Genomic DNA, 13,632 nt, shown 5'->3' on the forward strand with positions numbered 1-13,632 from the left:
TGCAACTTCATTTCACTCAAGTGTCCATCCAATTTCCTTTTGCAATCATTAGTCACTGCTTCCAATGCCTAGGTGGCAAGGAGTCCCAAGTCATTAACATTAGCTGCATGAAAAAGTTCTTCCTTACATTTCCCCCTGCATCCCTTGCCCAAAACCTTAAATCTGTCTCCCCTCCATTTTGTACAATCAGTAAATGGGAACAGCTTTACTTTATCTACCTTGTCTAAATCTCTCATAATCTTGTACATATCTATCAAATCTCCCCTAAACATCCTTTGCTCCATGAAGAACAACCACAGCATCTCTAACCAAATCTTGTAGCCCAAAGTCATTTATCCCTGGAACCATTCTGCTAAATCTCTATTGCACCCTCTCCAGGACTCTGATATACTTCCCAAGGGGTGAACTAAACACAATACTGAAGAGTTGTGGTTCAACTGAAGCTTTATAAAGGCTCAGCATAAATTCCCTGCTTTTGTACTCATTATCTAAATTGCCCTTTGGTACATTAAAGCCTTGCTTCGGAGGAGAACTGTCTCCAAGTTGATCCTGTGAGAAACACGACAGGATGCACTGTTCAACCCTCTTTAAAGTAGCAGTTTCCTTTTGTCGTCTCCCAGTTTCCTTGTCAGACTTTCCACCAACCTGCCCTCATGTGGTCTCTGGCAGAGAAACTGAGATTTGGTCTGAGTTCCTCTGTGAGCCGTATAAAAAGACCAAGATCTTTGCGCGGGAAAGATAGTCAACCCCAAACAGGTTGCAGTGCATTACTCACCGGCTACAGGAAAAAAAACCTCACCTGGATTAGCTCCCATGTACAATATGCACCCATCTTCCAGATAAACTTTTAGCTGAAAAAGTGCATATTATACTCAGAAAACGAAGGAAGCCTTTCACAAAATGTCATTCCAAATGACTTCAGTCAGTAGTTCGTTCTTTAATAGTACATACAGATTCCACTCTCCCCTCTGACAATCCAAGTCAAGGTTAGCAGAAGTCACGACACAAATTTAAGTTGAAATGTATATATTAAACACACATAGCGGTCAAAGCGGTGACAATTATTATATACACACAAACCATCCTGTATCTACTTTAACAACTAGAAGATAAAGATAATGATTGTTTCAGGCTACTTACAGACACAGCTTGGTTTCTTGGCTGACCATTGGTTATTCTTCTGGCAAGTAATAGATTTTTGGCCAACAAGTTCAAAAGCAGGCAAGCATTCAAATCTCAAAATGTCACCATGAAGGAATCTTTTGCCCTCTCGCATTCCATAAGCTGGTGTTCCAGGATCACTGCAGGTTCCCTGTTCTATCTCTGAAAACAAAATGTTAAAAAAGGAGGAAATGTATTTACATAGAAGATGCCATTACAAGAGCATACTTCAGATGATTTAAAACTTGCATCTTCATTTATGTTAGGCCCAGGCTACAAAACTGAGATGCTTCAGTCATCCCCCCCCCCCCCTCAGTCCACAATATATCTGAAGTTGACCAGATTCCCAGTCCATAACACAAGAGCACAAGAATCATCTGTTAGGATACAGTCTCTCTCCTTCAAATGGAAAATCTCAGTGGGCTGGGAACAGTTGGTGAGGACATCAGGATGAGATTTTTAAATTTGTGACTATCCTCATTATACTAAGACATCTGGCCTTCTGAATATATTATAACTTAATTCAGAAAGAATTGGCCTGATTTCAGCTCGTGGATAAACTAAGTGATGTGCAGGATATTGTCAATTACAGCAAGCAATTTTACCTCAACTTTACGCTAAATCACATGAAGCCACAGAGAAACCCAACATTGCAGCTTGAATCTTTGCCATTCAGCAGGAATGTATTTGTAAATTGAGAGCACTATCCTTCTCATTTATTTGAAAATACTGAGATTTGTTAACATCTGGCTGCTCCTTACAACCAGCAGGACATAGCCTGATTGATCGCAAGATGATGGTACGAATCGAGGAAAATAACTGATTCAGGTAAACCTTGTTATCCCATAATTAGAACTTCTGACTCTGATACAATTTGCAATAAATTGTGGCTCTTTATAGAATTGTAGAATGTTGCAGCACAGAGACAGACAATTTGGCTCATCAAATATACACTGGTGCTCCGTTCCAGTGAAGCTACCAAATCTAACTGCCCTCTCTTGCTAATGAGCTGTGTTCTTCAACATAACTCTTTTCTTTCAGGCAATTGTCAAATTCCCTTTTATCAAATTTGTGAACTCTGTTTCTGTTTATCTCTCATGGCAGCCAGGATAGAAAATAAAATGTTGGAATGTAAAACCAGATCCACAGACCTCTGGAAAACAACACTGATGTTTAAAAGAGAAAAGATACTTCCAGTGGAAAAGATTCAAACAGAAGCATGCCGATTCTTCAATCTTCAGGTTGTTGAGCTATGAAAAGAGGCATGAATACCTGCTCTCATTAATTAAAAAAATGCATGAAGGAAGGAGATATGGCCCAAGCTTTGAAATAATACATTGATTCAATATGATGGATGTTGGGACCACTTTTGGATACAGCCAGACATGCATATGAATATCTACACATGCTGAGGAAGGCACACATAAAACATAACTTGAGCTTGACTTATTCCTACTTAGAGGTATTAACTTTTGAAATAACTTAGAACAGTAAATGTTAACCTAGGAGTAGCATTAGAAAAACGTTTTGAATTGATCAAGGCATAGAGAAATTTGAAAGTGAGGAGAGAGTTGTAAATAATTATTCATGGTCCTGGAATAGATTATAGGCCAGGATTTTGGGAGGACCCACTATGGAGAATGCAACGGCCTAGGAAAATGTCCACTGACTTTCAGCGGGACTGTACGATCCCGGTGACGGGCAAGGCTGGAAAATCCCAGCCACAGGTAAACGGCATGTTTGATGGCCTGAATAATCCTTCTTCTTCCTACATTCATTGTGGTATTCTGACACATGAGGCTTTGGCAATACAACAGGATGTGCCAATCAATAGAATGGATGCAAATGTAGGGGACCTCTCTGCAGAAGTAAAAGAAAATATGCGAGATCTATAGCATGGCTCAGCAGACTATAGTTAAAGTCCGCTGAACGACATGTTTAGCGGTGTGTTTCTCGGTGACCCTGCTAATCAACAGTACTTTGCTTTTTTTGGCCTCGGCAAGGAACTCCCCATCAAGGCCGCATTTTAAGTCATTTCCAGCACTGGCAAGCTCAGCCCCCCTTACCCCACCTCTTATGGGCAAAGGCCCCCGCCCTAACCCCTCGCACCAACAACCTGGCACCTGGGCACCTTGGCACTGCCATCCTGGCGCCATGGCAGTGCCCTTGTCAGCCTGACAGTGCCACTGTAGCAGGCTGGCAGTTCCCAACAACCAGGGGGCCTAAACCGTGTACCAAGCTGTGTGCAGATTGGTATGTGTTTCACAGACCGTGTACCAAGCTGTGTGCTGATTGGTATCTGTCTCATAGATCGTGACCAAGCCATGTGCTGATTGGTATGTGTCTCACAGACCATGTACCAAGCCATGTGCTGTTTGGTATCTGTGTACCAAGCTGTGTGCTGATTGGTATGTGCCTCACAGACCGTGTACCAAGCTGTGTGCTGATTGGTATGTGTCTCACAGACCGTGTACTAAGTCATGTGCTGATTGGTATGTGTCTCACAGACAGTGTACCAAGTCATGTGCTGATTGATATGTGTCTCACATACCGTGTTACAAGCCATGTGCTGTTTGGCAGTGCAGCAAGCTGTGTGCAGACTGGTATGTGTCTTATAAACCGTGTACCAAGCTGTGTGCTGATTGGTATGTGTCTCACAGACAGTGTACCAAGCCATGTGCTGATTGGTACGTGTCTCACAGAACATGTACCAAGCCATGTGCTTTTTGGTAGGGCTGGTTTAGCTCTGTGGGTTAGACAGCTGGTTTGTGCTGCAGAACAAGGCCAGCAGTGCGGGTTCAATTCCTGTACCAGCTTACCCAAACAGGCGTCGGGATGTGGCGACTAGGGGCTTTTCAAAGTAACTTCATACTTGTGACAATAAAAGGTTATGATTATTGTTATGTGTTTCACATACCGTGTACCAAGCTGTGTGCTGATTGGTATGTGTCTCAAGACCATGTCCCAAGCTGTGTGCTGATTGGTATGTGTCTCACAGACAGTGTACCAAGTCATGTGCTGATTGGTATGTGTCTCAGAGACTGTGAACCAAGCTGTGTGCTGATTGGTGGACTGAGTGCTGTATTTGTCATTAAAAACAATGGGCTGTCCTCTGTGCGAATGAAGGGATCATCCAAAAGCAAATCTGAACCAATTAAATTTTTTTTGCATCACTTAAAAAAAGTCAAGGCATTCTCACTAATTCCTGAAGCAATGGTATATGATAATGTTGTGTTCAATTGTTCCATGATTAATTCTATTGACTATCATCTGTGCTGTGTGTTATTAGGCAAGCCTTTGAGTGTGGTAATGAAGAAAATAAATGTTAATAAGCGAGTAACTGCAGACATTTAAAAAAATGTTTGCATAAAGCTTCAATTTACACATGCAGCCTGATATGTGTCATTTCGGAAAACAATAAAACATGAACAGACCTCCCTCATACTTTCCCATCCCCAACACACTCTCCATGCCTCGTCCATTCCAACTCATGATCCCCACCCACCCCCATGGCCCTCATACCCTTCATGTCAAGCTACGCCAAAAAACCACACTTATGCTCTTTTATAGCTCCTATGATAACCATATACCCATCAACCTCAATCATCCCTTCTTGCCGCTTTGTCAACATTGTGCTATCTAATAACCACAACCCACTACCGTTTCCCTTGAACCAGCATGCCAATTCATCCAATACCCACCATGGACATACATCATGAATCGTGCTGAGAAGGGATAAAACTATGTTGTCAAGTGCTTATTTTAAGCAAGAAACTGGGCAGGATTCTCTGTTCCTGAGACTAAGCGTTGATGCTGGGCAGTGTTAGTTGACTTCCACGGCAGCAAAACTGGACCACACCTGTATCAATTCAGCAACTGTTCAGGGCTCAGCACCAACGCCACGTGGAACATAATGGGCGAGATTCTCCGCAAATCCGGAGAATCGTAAAGGCTGCCGTGGGACAGGCCGTGACCCACGGCAGCCTTCACGCCCACTTCCGGGCGTAAAAAACGGCGAGTGGCGATTCGTGGCGTGGGTCGGCATGGGGGGGGGGGGGGGGGGGGGGGGGGGGGGGGGTGAAAAATGTCGGGAGGCCCTCCCGCTATTCTCCTACCCGGCCTGGGGGCGGAGAATCGCACCCAATCAGTTCCAATGAGAAACAGTGCTGGATTTGCTGGATTCATGATTGCCACTCAGGAGGCTGACAAGCTGCAGCCGCACATACGCACTTCACTCCCCACACACACGATCCCAGCCAACAAGATGGCAGCAAGGAGCCCAGCCCCGAGATTTATGGACGCCGAGCTCGAGATCCTCCTGGACACTGTGGAGGAGAGACGGGCCACCCTGTACCCCGGCTGGGAAGGAGGCTATTAGCTGCTGCCGTTCGTCGTGCCAGGGCGCAGGTGGCAGAGGCCGTGCAATAACACTGTCTGGAGCGGTCTGCAGTGCCATAAAAAAATTCACGACCTCCTCAGGGCGCCCAGGGTGAGTGAGCAGCACTGTGCCCCTGGCACTCAAACACAGTCCACACACCTGTTATCCCATCCCCTCTCGCCCCACCAGGAGGGCACCCTGCACCACATGCTGGCACCCTTACCGCCCATCATGGCCGGGTGCCCTGGCCACTGAAGCCACCAGCTACCAACCCCCGGGGGTGCATGCATCACATTGTCTATCACTGTGCATTTACTGTTCCCCCCCCCCCCCCCCCCCCCACCCCTGCTGGAGAAGGCTGCTAATAGCCGCAGGGAGTGGAAAAAAGCTGGAGGGGGACCGCCTGACCTGTGGTCCCTCATCATGGCAGAGCAGCGGGCCCTGGATGTGGTCAGCGGGCCCGAGGAAAGGGATGTCGCCAGGGTGGAGATGCAGTCCTCTGCAACATATGTGTCAAACCCCACAAAAATCACCCTCATCCCCACACCACCCCCAAACCATTCTCACCCCATATCACCCTCACACCACCCCCAAACCACTCTCACCCCCACACCTCTCACACCCACATCATCCCCCACCTCCATCTCCTCATCCTAACACCACCCTCAAACCTCAAACCATCCCACACCACCCCCACACCACACAATCGCACCACCCTTACCCCCCACACCACATAATCACACCACCCCCACCCCCCACACCACATAATCACACCACTCCCACCTCCCACACCACATAATCACAGCACCCCCAGCACTCCACGGCCTGAGGTCTAGTTATGCGTCTTGTCTTGTGTCTTGTAGGAGCTGCTGCGGCGGGTCCTTCTGGTGTTCCCAAGACACAGCCACAGCCAGAACCCCCTCCATGTGTCGAGCAATGATGACAAGGAGGGTAGTCATACGCCTGAGACACAAGACACACCAGAGCTCGAATCCGATGTTGACACCTGTGGTAGTATGACTAAGGGTATTACGGTATCTCAGAGGTGAGCTGCTATTGGTGCACAGGACTCACTGCCCATTGGCCCCGGTAAGTCATGTGCCTCTCAGCCGATTGGCTGAAATGTAGGTAGCTCCGCCTACAAGGCGGGATATAAGAACCCGTGTACCCCGGCAGTCGGTCATTCTTCTGTACGTCTGCTGCCGGGCACACATCTTGTGCATTAAAGCCTTTTGTTTGGATCACATCTTCGTCTCGTGTCCAATTGATGGTGCATTAATTTAATGCACAAGTTTTAAAGGATGGAGCTTCGTATCAAGCCGGAGTTCCTGCGACTCAGCCCGCACGCAGCAAATGCAACAGCTGCATTTAAACACTGGCTGCCGTGTTTCAACAGTTATTTGAGCACAGCCGAAAACCACCCGACGAGGGAACAAAAACTACATATCCTCCACTCGTGCGTTGGCACCGCCGTGTCTACGCTCATGGAGGACACAACAGACTATGACACAGCTATGGACTTGCTAAAAGGATATTTCATCCGGTCGGTGAACCAAGACTACGCACGGCACTTGCTGGCCACGAGACAGCAATTCCCTGGCGAGTCCTTAGATGAATTCTACCGGACCCTCCTTGTTCTGGGGAGAAACTGCGCCTGCCCACATGTTTCTGCGGCCGAGCACACCAAACTTTTAATTCGAGACGCTTTCGTGGCGGGTATTCAATCTTCCCAGATCCGCCAGCGACTCTTGAAGAAAGAAACTTTAAGCCTCACTGAGGCACGGGCCCTCGCCTCCTCTCTCGATAATCGCTAACCGCAACGCCCACGCGTACGCTCCCGACCGTGCGGCGGCCCCCTGGGTGGAATGGAACGCGACCCCCCCTCACCTCCACAGACTCTGACCCCCCCTCCCCAGGCCACCCCACGTCCCCCCCCCCCCCCCCCCCCCCCCCCCTCCCTCCCCCCCGGAGGCGGCGATTCCCGCCCCTGCCAAATCCCCGGTGCCGGAGAATTCGGCAGCCGGCGGGGGCGGGATTCACACCGCCCTCCAGGTGATTCTCCGACCCAGCGGGGGATCGGAGAATCCCGCCCCAGGTTTCTGCAGCCTATAAGCCACTGCCTTCGGCTTGGAGGGAGCTCTCTCATCAATATGTAGAGCAGCTGAAACCAGCCAGAATTTTAAAATACACTAAACACAAGTACATGGACTGTCGCAGTTCAAAAAGTTGGTTCATTACCATCTTCTCCAAGGCAATAAATGCTGGTCTTGCCAGTGACACTCACATCCCAAGAGCACATATGTTAAAAGTGTTTCTTCACAGAAGCTGTGGCACCCATTTCAAAGATTTTACTGGTACCAGTTGGATCTGAGTCTCAGCAAAAAGGATAAGGTGGGTCTACTTCACAGTCCTGACTGGGATGACAACAATGTTGTAAATAGACTTGCTGCATAAACTCATCACTTTTGCATCCATTAGCAAAATTATATGTGAGACAACAATTTCACAAAGATTAACAATTAAGGAAGAATAACCTTATCCTCCTGTTAGTTTTGTTGTTACCGTTTTAAATTTTTGAAAAATCTTTTTTTGCAAAATGAACAACATGTTCTGAGCCAGTTTGGTTTATCTGAGGGTCATAAATTGGTATTATAAGGAGGCTGAATTAACAGGTACCTAGGGACAGGAGAAGGAGGCCATTCAGGTAACTGAGCCTGCCCCACCATTCAATACAATCATTGCTTATCGGATAATTCAGTGCCTTTTCCACATGATATCCCCGCAACCCTTTACATTATTGTCAATCAGGAATCTATCAATCTCTGTTTTAAACATGCACAATGACTGAGCTTTGGCAGCCTTGTGGGGGAGGGAGATCCAAAGATAGCTGAAACTGAAGGTGCGCCAGGTTAATGGTTCTGGCTCTTGTGATTGCAATCTGGCTCCCTGGTACTGTCACGCACAGTAATGGTTCCAAACTAATTCCCCCTTTGATATCTGCACCGCTCACTTCCAAAAGAAAGAATCCTCATGGGGAAAAAAAAAATCACAACCGAGAAAATAGAAAATGGGGAAAAGATGTTCACGTTAAGAATTGTTTTGCCATTGATGTTCCAGAAGGAATCAAAATGAGAAACTTACTACTTGACAGCATATGCTGCCTTGAGGCTCAAAGTAAGGCTTGTTTAAATAATGCTTCAGAACTCACCCTGGCAACAAGGACTGAAATAGTCAACCCCTGTGACCCTAAATGTGTGTCACGTCGCACAATGAAAGACAGTTGGTAGCTGATTAGCTTCTGTGCTACAATAAGTGACTGAGGTATTGCATAAGCTTGATTCTGTTGCTGATTCAGGATAGTTGAAATTCAAGTATTTTATTATACATATTTAATTTGGGGCAGGATTTTCCGGATAAGATCAAGATCCCGACAGTAGTAGTATTTCTGGGTGCCAGCTTCGCTCCAGGGGGTAAGTCGCCATGGTTTGCAATTTTCCTGGAGGTGGACTCTAATTGGCCAGAGGATGGGGATGAGTGGTCAATTAGCGGTGATGGGCAGATGAAGGCGGCAGGAGGCTCAAAGTGCTGGCACAATCTATAGGCAGCCATTATTGAGGCAGCTGTCTTTCAATGCCAGGCAGAAGTGAGGAGAGGGAGAAGCAGAGACCAGGCACCCACCGCTGTGCTTACCCCAAGGTTTAGTGATTCTACCCTTGTGATGATACTGTGAGAAAGGCAAGAAACTGCTGCTCACGGACGATGGCAGGAAAACACCTCTGAGCCAAACAAGCAGGCCTGACAGAGGACGCGATAGCTACAGTGTCAGTATGAGGATCTGGGTGAAGTAACACAGGATGTACAATGACCTTCTTCATTCCACCAAGGTGTATACAATGTGACACCCAAATGTCAGATCTCCAGGTCTGCATTCACCAACAGAAATGCCAGCTGAACAGCCTGGGGTGCTCCTGAACCTGGAAGAAATATGTACCAAGGATAGTCACTGACCTATGAGCAGGATTCACACAGGAGATTTCCATATTAACCTATTACATTATGATCGTTCATAGTAAATCTAAACATTTTGTAACAGTATGACTGCTTGCAATGGATTCATCATAACATGCAAAGAAAGCATAAAACACACCATCGCCTGGATTCTCCATTCTGGAGCCTAGGTACTCCCTCCAGCGGAGAATTGCTACTGATCTGTGCAGTCGCTCGGAGCGAGGCCAGTATGTGAGTCTCTCCCCTTCACCATGCTAATTAATGCATGGGGGAGAGCGTGCCGGATTTCATTGGAATTTCAGGACTGAACTGCCATTCTAAAGGCATCAAAGCAGGGTAATTGAGATGCATTCAAGCATGAAGGAAAAGATAATTTTAAAAACTTCCTATGCAGCTGAGTCTGGACCAATATAACTGTCAGTCACTGGCTAATGCAATGTTTTCCTGTGTGAAATTGAATGAAAGATTTGCATTTCAGAGGCTGCCAAGGGTTTTGATGCCTTTTGAAATCTACATAGCTATCGAGGGAGCCTCTGACACTGGCAACAGTTGCTGCTTTAAACAACTTTGTCTGAGGCAGCAGCTGTTAGGGAAGGGTAAGTGAAAATGCAGTGATATTTCACTCTACTGTCTGGAGTTCTCTTCAGCTTTCAGACAGGTGTGACTGATGGATGTCTCTGATAGGGGTCTGTGATGGTGGTCTCTGACAGGGGTCTCAGTTGGGGACTCTGTAATGGGAGGTCTCTAATGTGGGGTCTCAAATGGCATGGACTGATTGGGGGGTCGAGTCACCGTCAGGCATGTATGCTGTGGGGGTTGAACCCATTATAACTGGGATGGGGAGGACGCCACTACATGTCAGCAAGGAAGGGGAGAATGATTTGCCTTGTAGGAGGAGAGGGCCTTCCGCTGGACTTTGGTGGGGCACCTCAGTTATGCACTGACCCCTTTGACACACCTTAGAGCCCACTGCCCATCCATCCGATCGGGAATCCCAATTCCGACATCGGACAATTGAGAATCCACCTCAACATACTTGAAACTGCCCTCCTTCAGCCCTATGTTCTTCAATTAACGCGGGCTTTTTGCAATAAAATTAGTGAGTAAAAAACCTTTATGTGGTGCTCAGAAATGAGATTCCAAGCAGATTATAAAAACACCAGCTCACATCACATTAAGCATTAACAAATTCATGGTATCACTGCATAGGAGGTCGCCATTTGGCACAACATACTAATGCCAACTCATTGTAGCAACTACTCAACTCCCCTGCCCTTCACACATACACTTACACTTTTCAAGTATTTATCTAATACTTAATTAAAGTAATGATCCTGAATCTGCTTCAATCACCCTTCTAAGCAATGCATTCCACATCATCACAATTTGCTGCATAAATTAATTTCTCACGCCACCTCCAATTCTTTTTGCTACTTATGTTAAATCTTTGCACCCTGGTTACTGGACAGAAGCTTGACTCCCAGTGTTTACCTTTCATAGAATCATAGAATCCATACAGTATAGAAGGAGGCCATTTGGCCCATCGAGTCTGCACCAATCCTCTGAAAGAACACCCTACCTAGGGCTACACCCCTCCCTCGATCCCCTTACCCCCATCTAACCTTTTGGACACTAAGGGACAATTTAGCATAGCTAATCCACCTAACCTGCACCTCTTTGGACTATGGGAGGAAATAGGAGAACCGAGAGGAAACCCACGCAGACAAGGGACTAATTTGTAAACTCCACAAGGTCGGGGTCAAACCCGGGACCCTGGAGCAGTGAGGCAGCAGTGATAACGACTGTACCACAATGCCGCCTCTTTGTGAGGCTATATTTCATAGGGGCGGAACTGAAATCCTCAAAATCAAATGAAAACAGCTTTTGAAAAATGTCTGACGTTTTTCCAAATTGCATGACAATGTCACAACGAAATACCACTCGCAACATTTCCTGTGAGATCAGAATGCTTTGTGAAGGAAAGATACAGTGAGACCTGCAGCCCTAATTATTTCTTAATTTTTAAAACCAAATTAAGCACTACGCTAAGTCAGGAGAGTAAAAGGTTATCAGACAGAGGCGGGAATGTGGGGCGCGATTCTCCCAAAACGGGAGAAATCGTAAAGCTGGGGTAAAACCCGGGCGGGTTTTACGGCAGCGCGCCCCTTCCCGACCGATTCTGGTCCCCGGTCGGGGCTAGCAGCCCGACGCCGTAGGCTCCAGCAAGACGGGCTTAACAAAAATCGTTAAGCCCGCTTGCCGGAGTTAGCGCCGGCTGACGCGTCATATGACGTCAGCCGCGCATGCGCAGTTTGGAAAACTCCAACCCGCGCATGCGCGGGTGACGTCATCGCGTTTTTGCGCGAAACCCGCGCATGCGCGGGCCGAGTTGCCCCTCAGCCGCCCCACGAATGGATACTGCGGGGCGGCGGAAGGACAAGTAGTGCGCGGGCATCGGGCCCGCTGCCCGCGATCGGTGCCCACCGATCCCGGGCCCATGGCACCCTTGGCACGGCCGTGGTACGGCCGTGCCAATCGGTGCCATGGTTATTAATAGCGAGTTAGTCACGCCGTTTTTACGAACGGCAAGACCAGGTGTGTTTGCCGTTCGTAAAATCGGCGTTAATAGTCTGGGACTTCGGCCCATCTAACAGCTGAGAATCGCTGCCGGCCGTAAAAAAACGGCGGCAGCGATTCGGGTCGGGACTTCGGCGGGGGGGGGGGGGGGGGGGGGGGGGGGGAGAATAGCGGGAGGGCGGCAAAAATGTCGGGAAGGCCCTCCCGCTATTCTCCCACCCGTCGTGGGGGGCGGAGAATTTCGCCCGTGGAATTTGAGGCCACAATCTTATAGAATGGGCTTGGGCGACTGAGTGGCCTTTTCCTGCTCTGCAATTGTATGTTTGAATGAAAAAATCATGCTGCCTCCTTGAAATTTAAACACCTGTCCACATCGTACATTTTCTTTTCACAAGATTGCCTGATTGTTTTCTCAACATGATGAAGGGAAAGGCAAAAGTTACTTCTCTGAATTGTACCTGTTAAATATTTTGAAAAGTTTTAATGAGCTGCATTCAAAGTTCTCTGGCAGTAGTTAATGTACATGAAGCCCAGGGGAGGAAAATATGAGCAGTGAACAAGCTCAATTATGTTATGGCAACACAATGCGGAGAGGAGTAGGAGGACATTATTGACTGTACCCATAGAATGTGGAACGGCGAATTCTATTCATGGATTGTGCAAGCCAAAGGTGAAGAAAGTTAAGTATGCACAACAACTGAAATCCTACTCCTTGGCTTTCAGGTTACTGAATAATAATTAATGCTCATCATTTTTGAAATACATTGCATTAATGAGCATGCAAACTCTGTTTCGCTACCAATCATGCTGGAAGAGTAGATGGATACATACCAATCACACTCCCACTTTATGCATGCATTCATTTATCATAACAAATGTAGGCCATATTGAACTCAAAATCTTAAAACATTCAACAAAATATAATGTCCAACCGTCAATGTATACGGATACCAGTCTGGTGCCTTTCCTTTGTGACTTACGGCGAGATTACTCCCATCTCCAAAGTCTACCCACCACGAGCTGTATTTCATGCCAGGACTATTTAGAACATAGAACATAACAGCGCAGTACGGGCCCTTCGGCCCTCGATGTTGTGCTGACCTGTGAAACCATCTGAAGCCTATCTGACCTACACTATTCCATTTTCATCCATATGTCTATCCAGTGACCACTTAAATGCCCTTACTACTACTCTCTGAGTACACCCCTACTACTCTCTGAGTAAAGAAACTGTCTCTGACATATGTCTTATATCTACCACCCCTCAATTTAAAGCTATGTCCCCTCGTGTTGGTCATCACCATCTGAGGAAAAAGCCTCTCACTGTCCACCCTATCTAACCCTCTGACTATCTTATATGTCTCTATTAAGTCACCTCTCAGCCTTCTCCTCTCTAACGAAAACAACTTCAAGTCCCTGAGCCTTTCCTCGTAAGACCTTCCCTCCATACCAGGCAACATCCTAGTAAATCTCCTCTGAACCTTTTCCAAAGCTTCCACATCCTTCCT

General features: G+C 47.0%; 1 protein-coding gene across 1 annotated transcript in view; it reads right to left on the reverse strand.

Moving 5' to 3' along the window:
• csmd2 (CUB and Sushi multiple domains 2) overlaps nucleotides 1-13,632 on the reverse strand; it is a 2,254,685-nt gene that overhangs the window by 584,284 nt on the left and 1,656,769 nt on the right. Inside the window, exon 13 of the mRNA XM_038801178.1 lies at nucleotides 1,141-1,323. Within this exon, the coding sequence (XP_038657106.1) occupies nucleotides 1,141-1,323 (183 nt within the window). The remainder of the gene's footprint in view (nucleotides 1-1,140; nucleotides 1,324-13,632) is intronic.

This window comes from Scyliorhinus canicula, chromosome 1, assembly GCF_902713615.1.
Source record: "Scyliorhinus canicula chromosome 1, sScyCan1.1, whole genome shotgun sequence".
Taxonomy (NCBI): domain Eukaryota; kingdom Metazoa; phylum Chordata; class Chondrichthyes; order Carcharhiniformes; family Scyliorhinidae; genus Scyliorhinus; species Scyliorhinus canicula.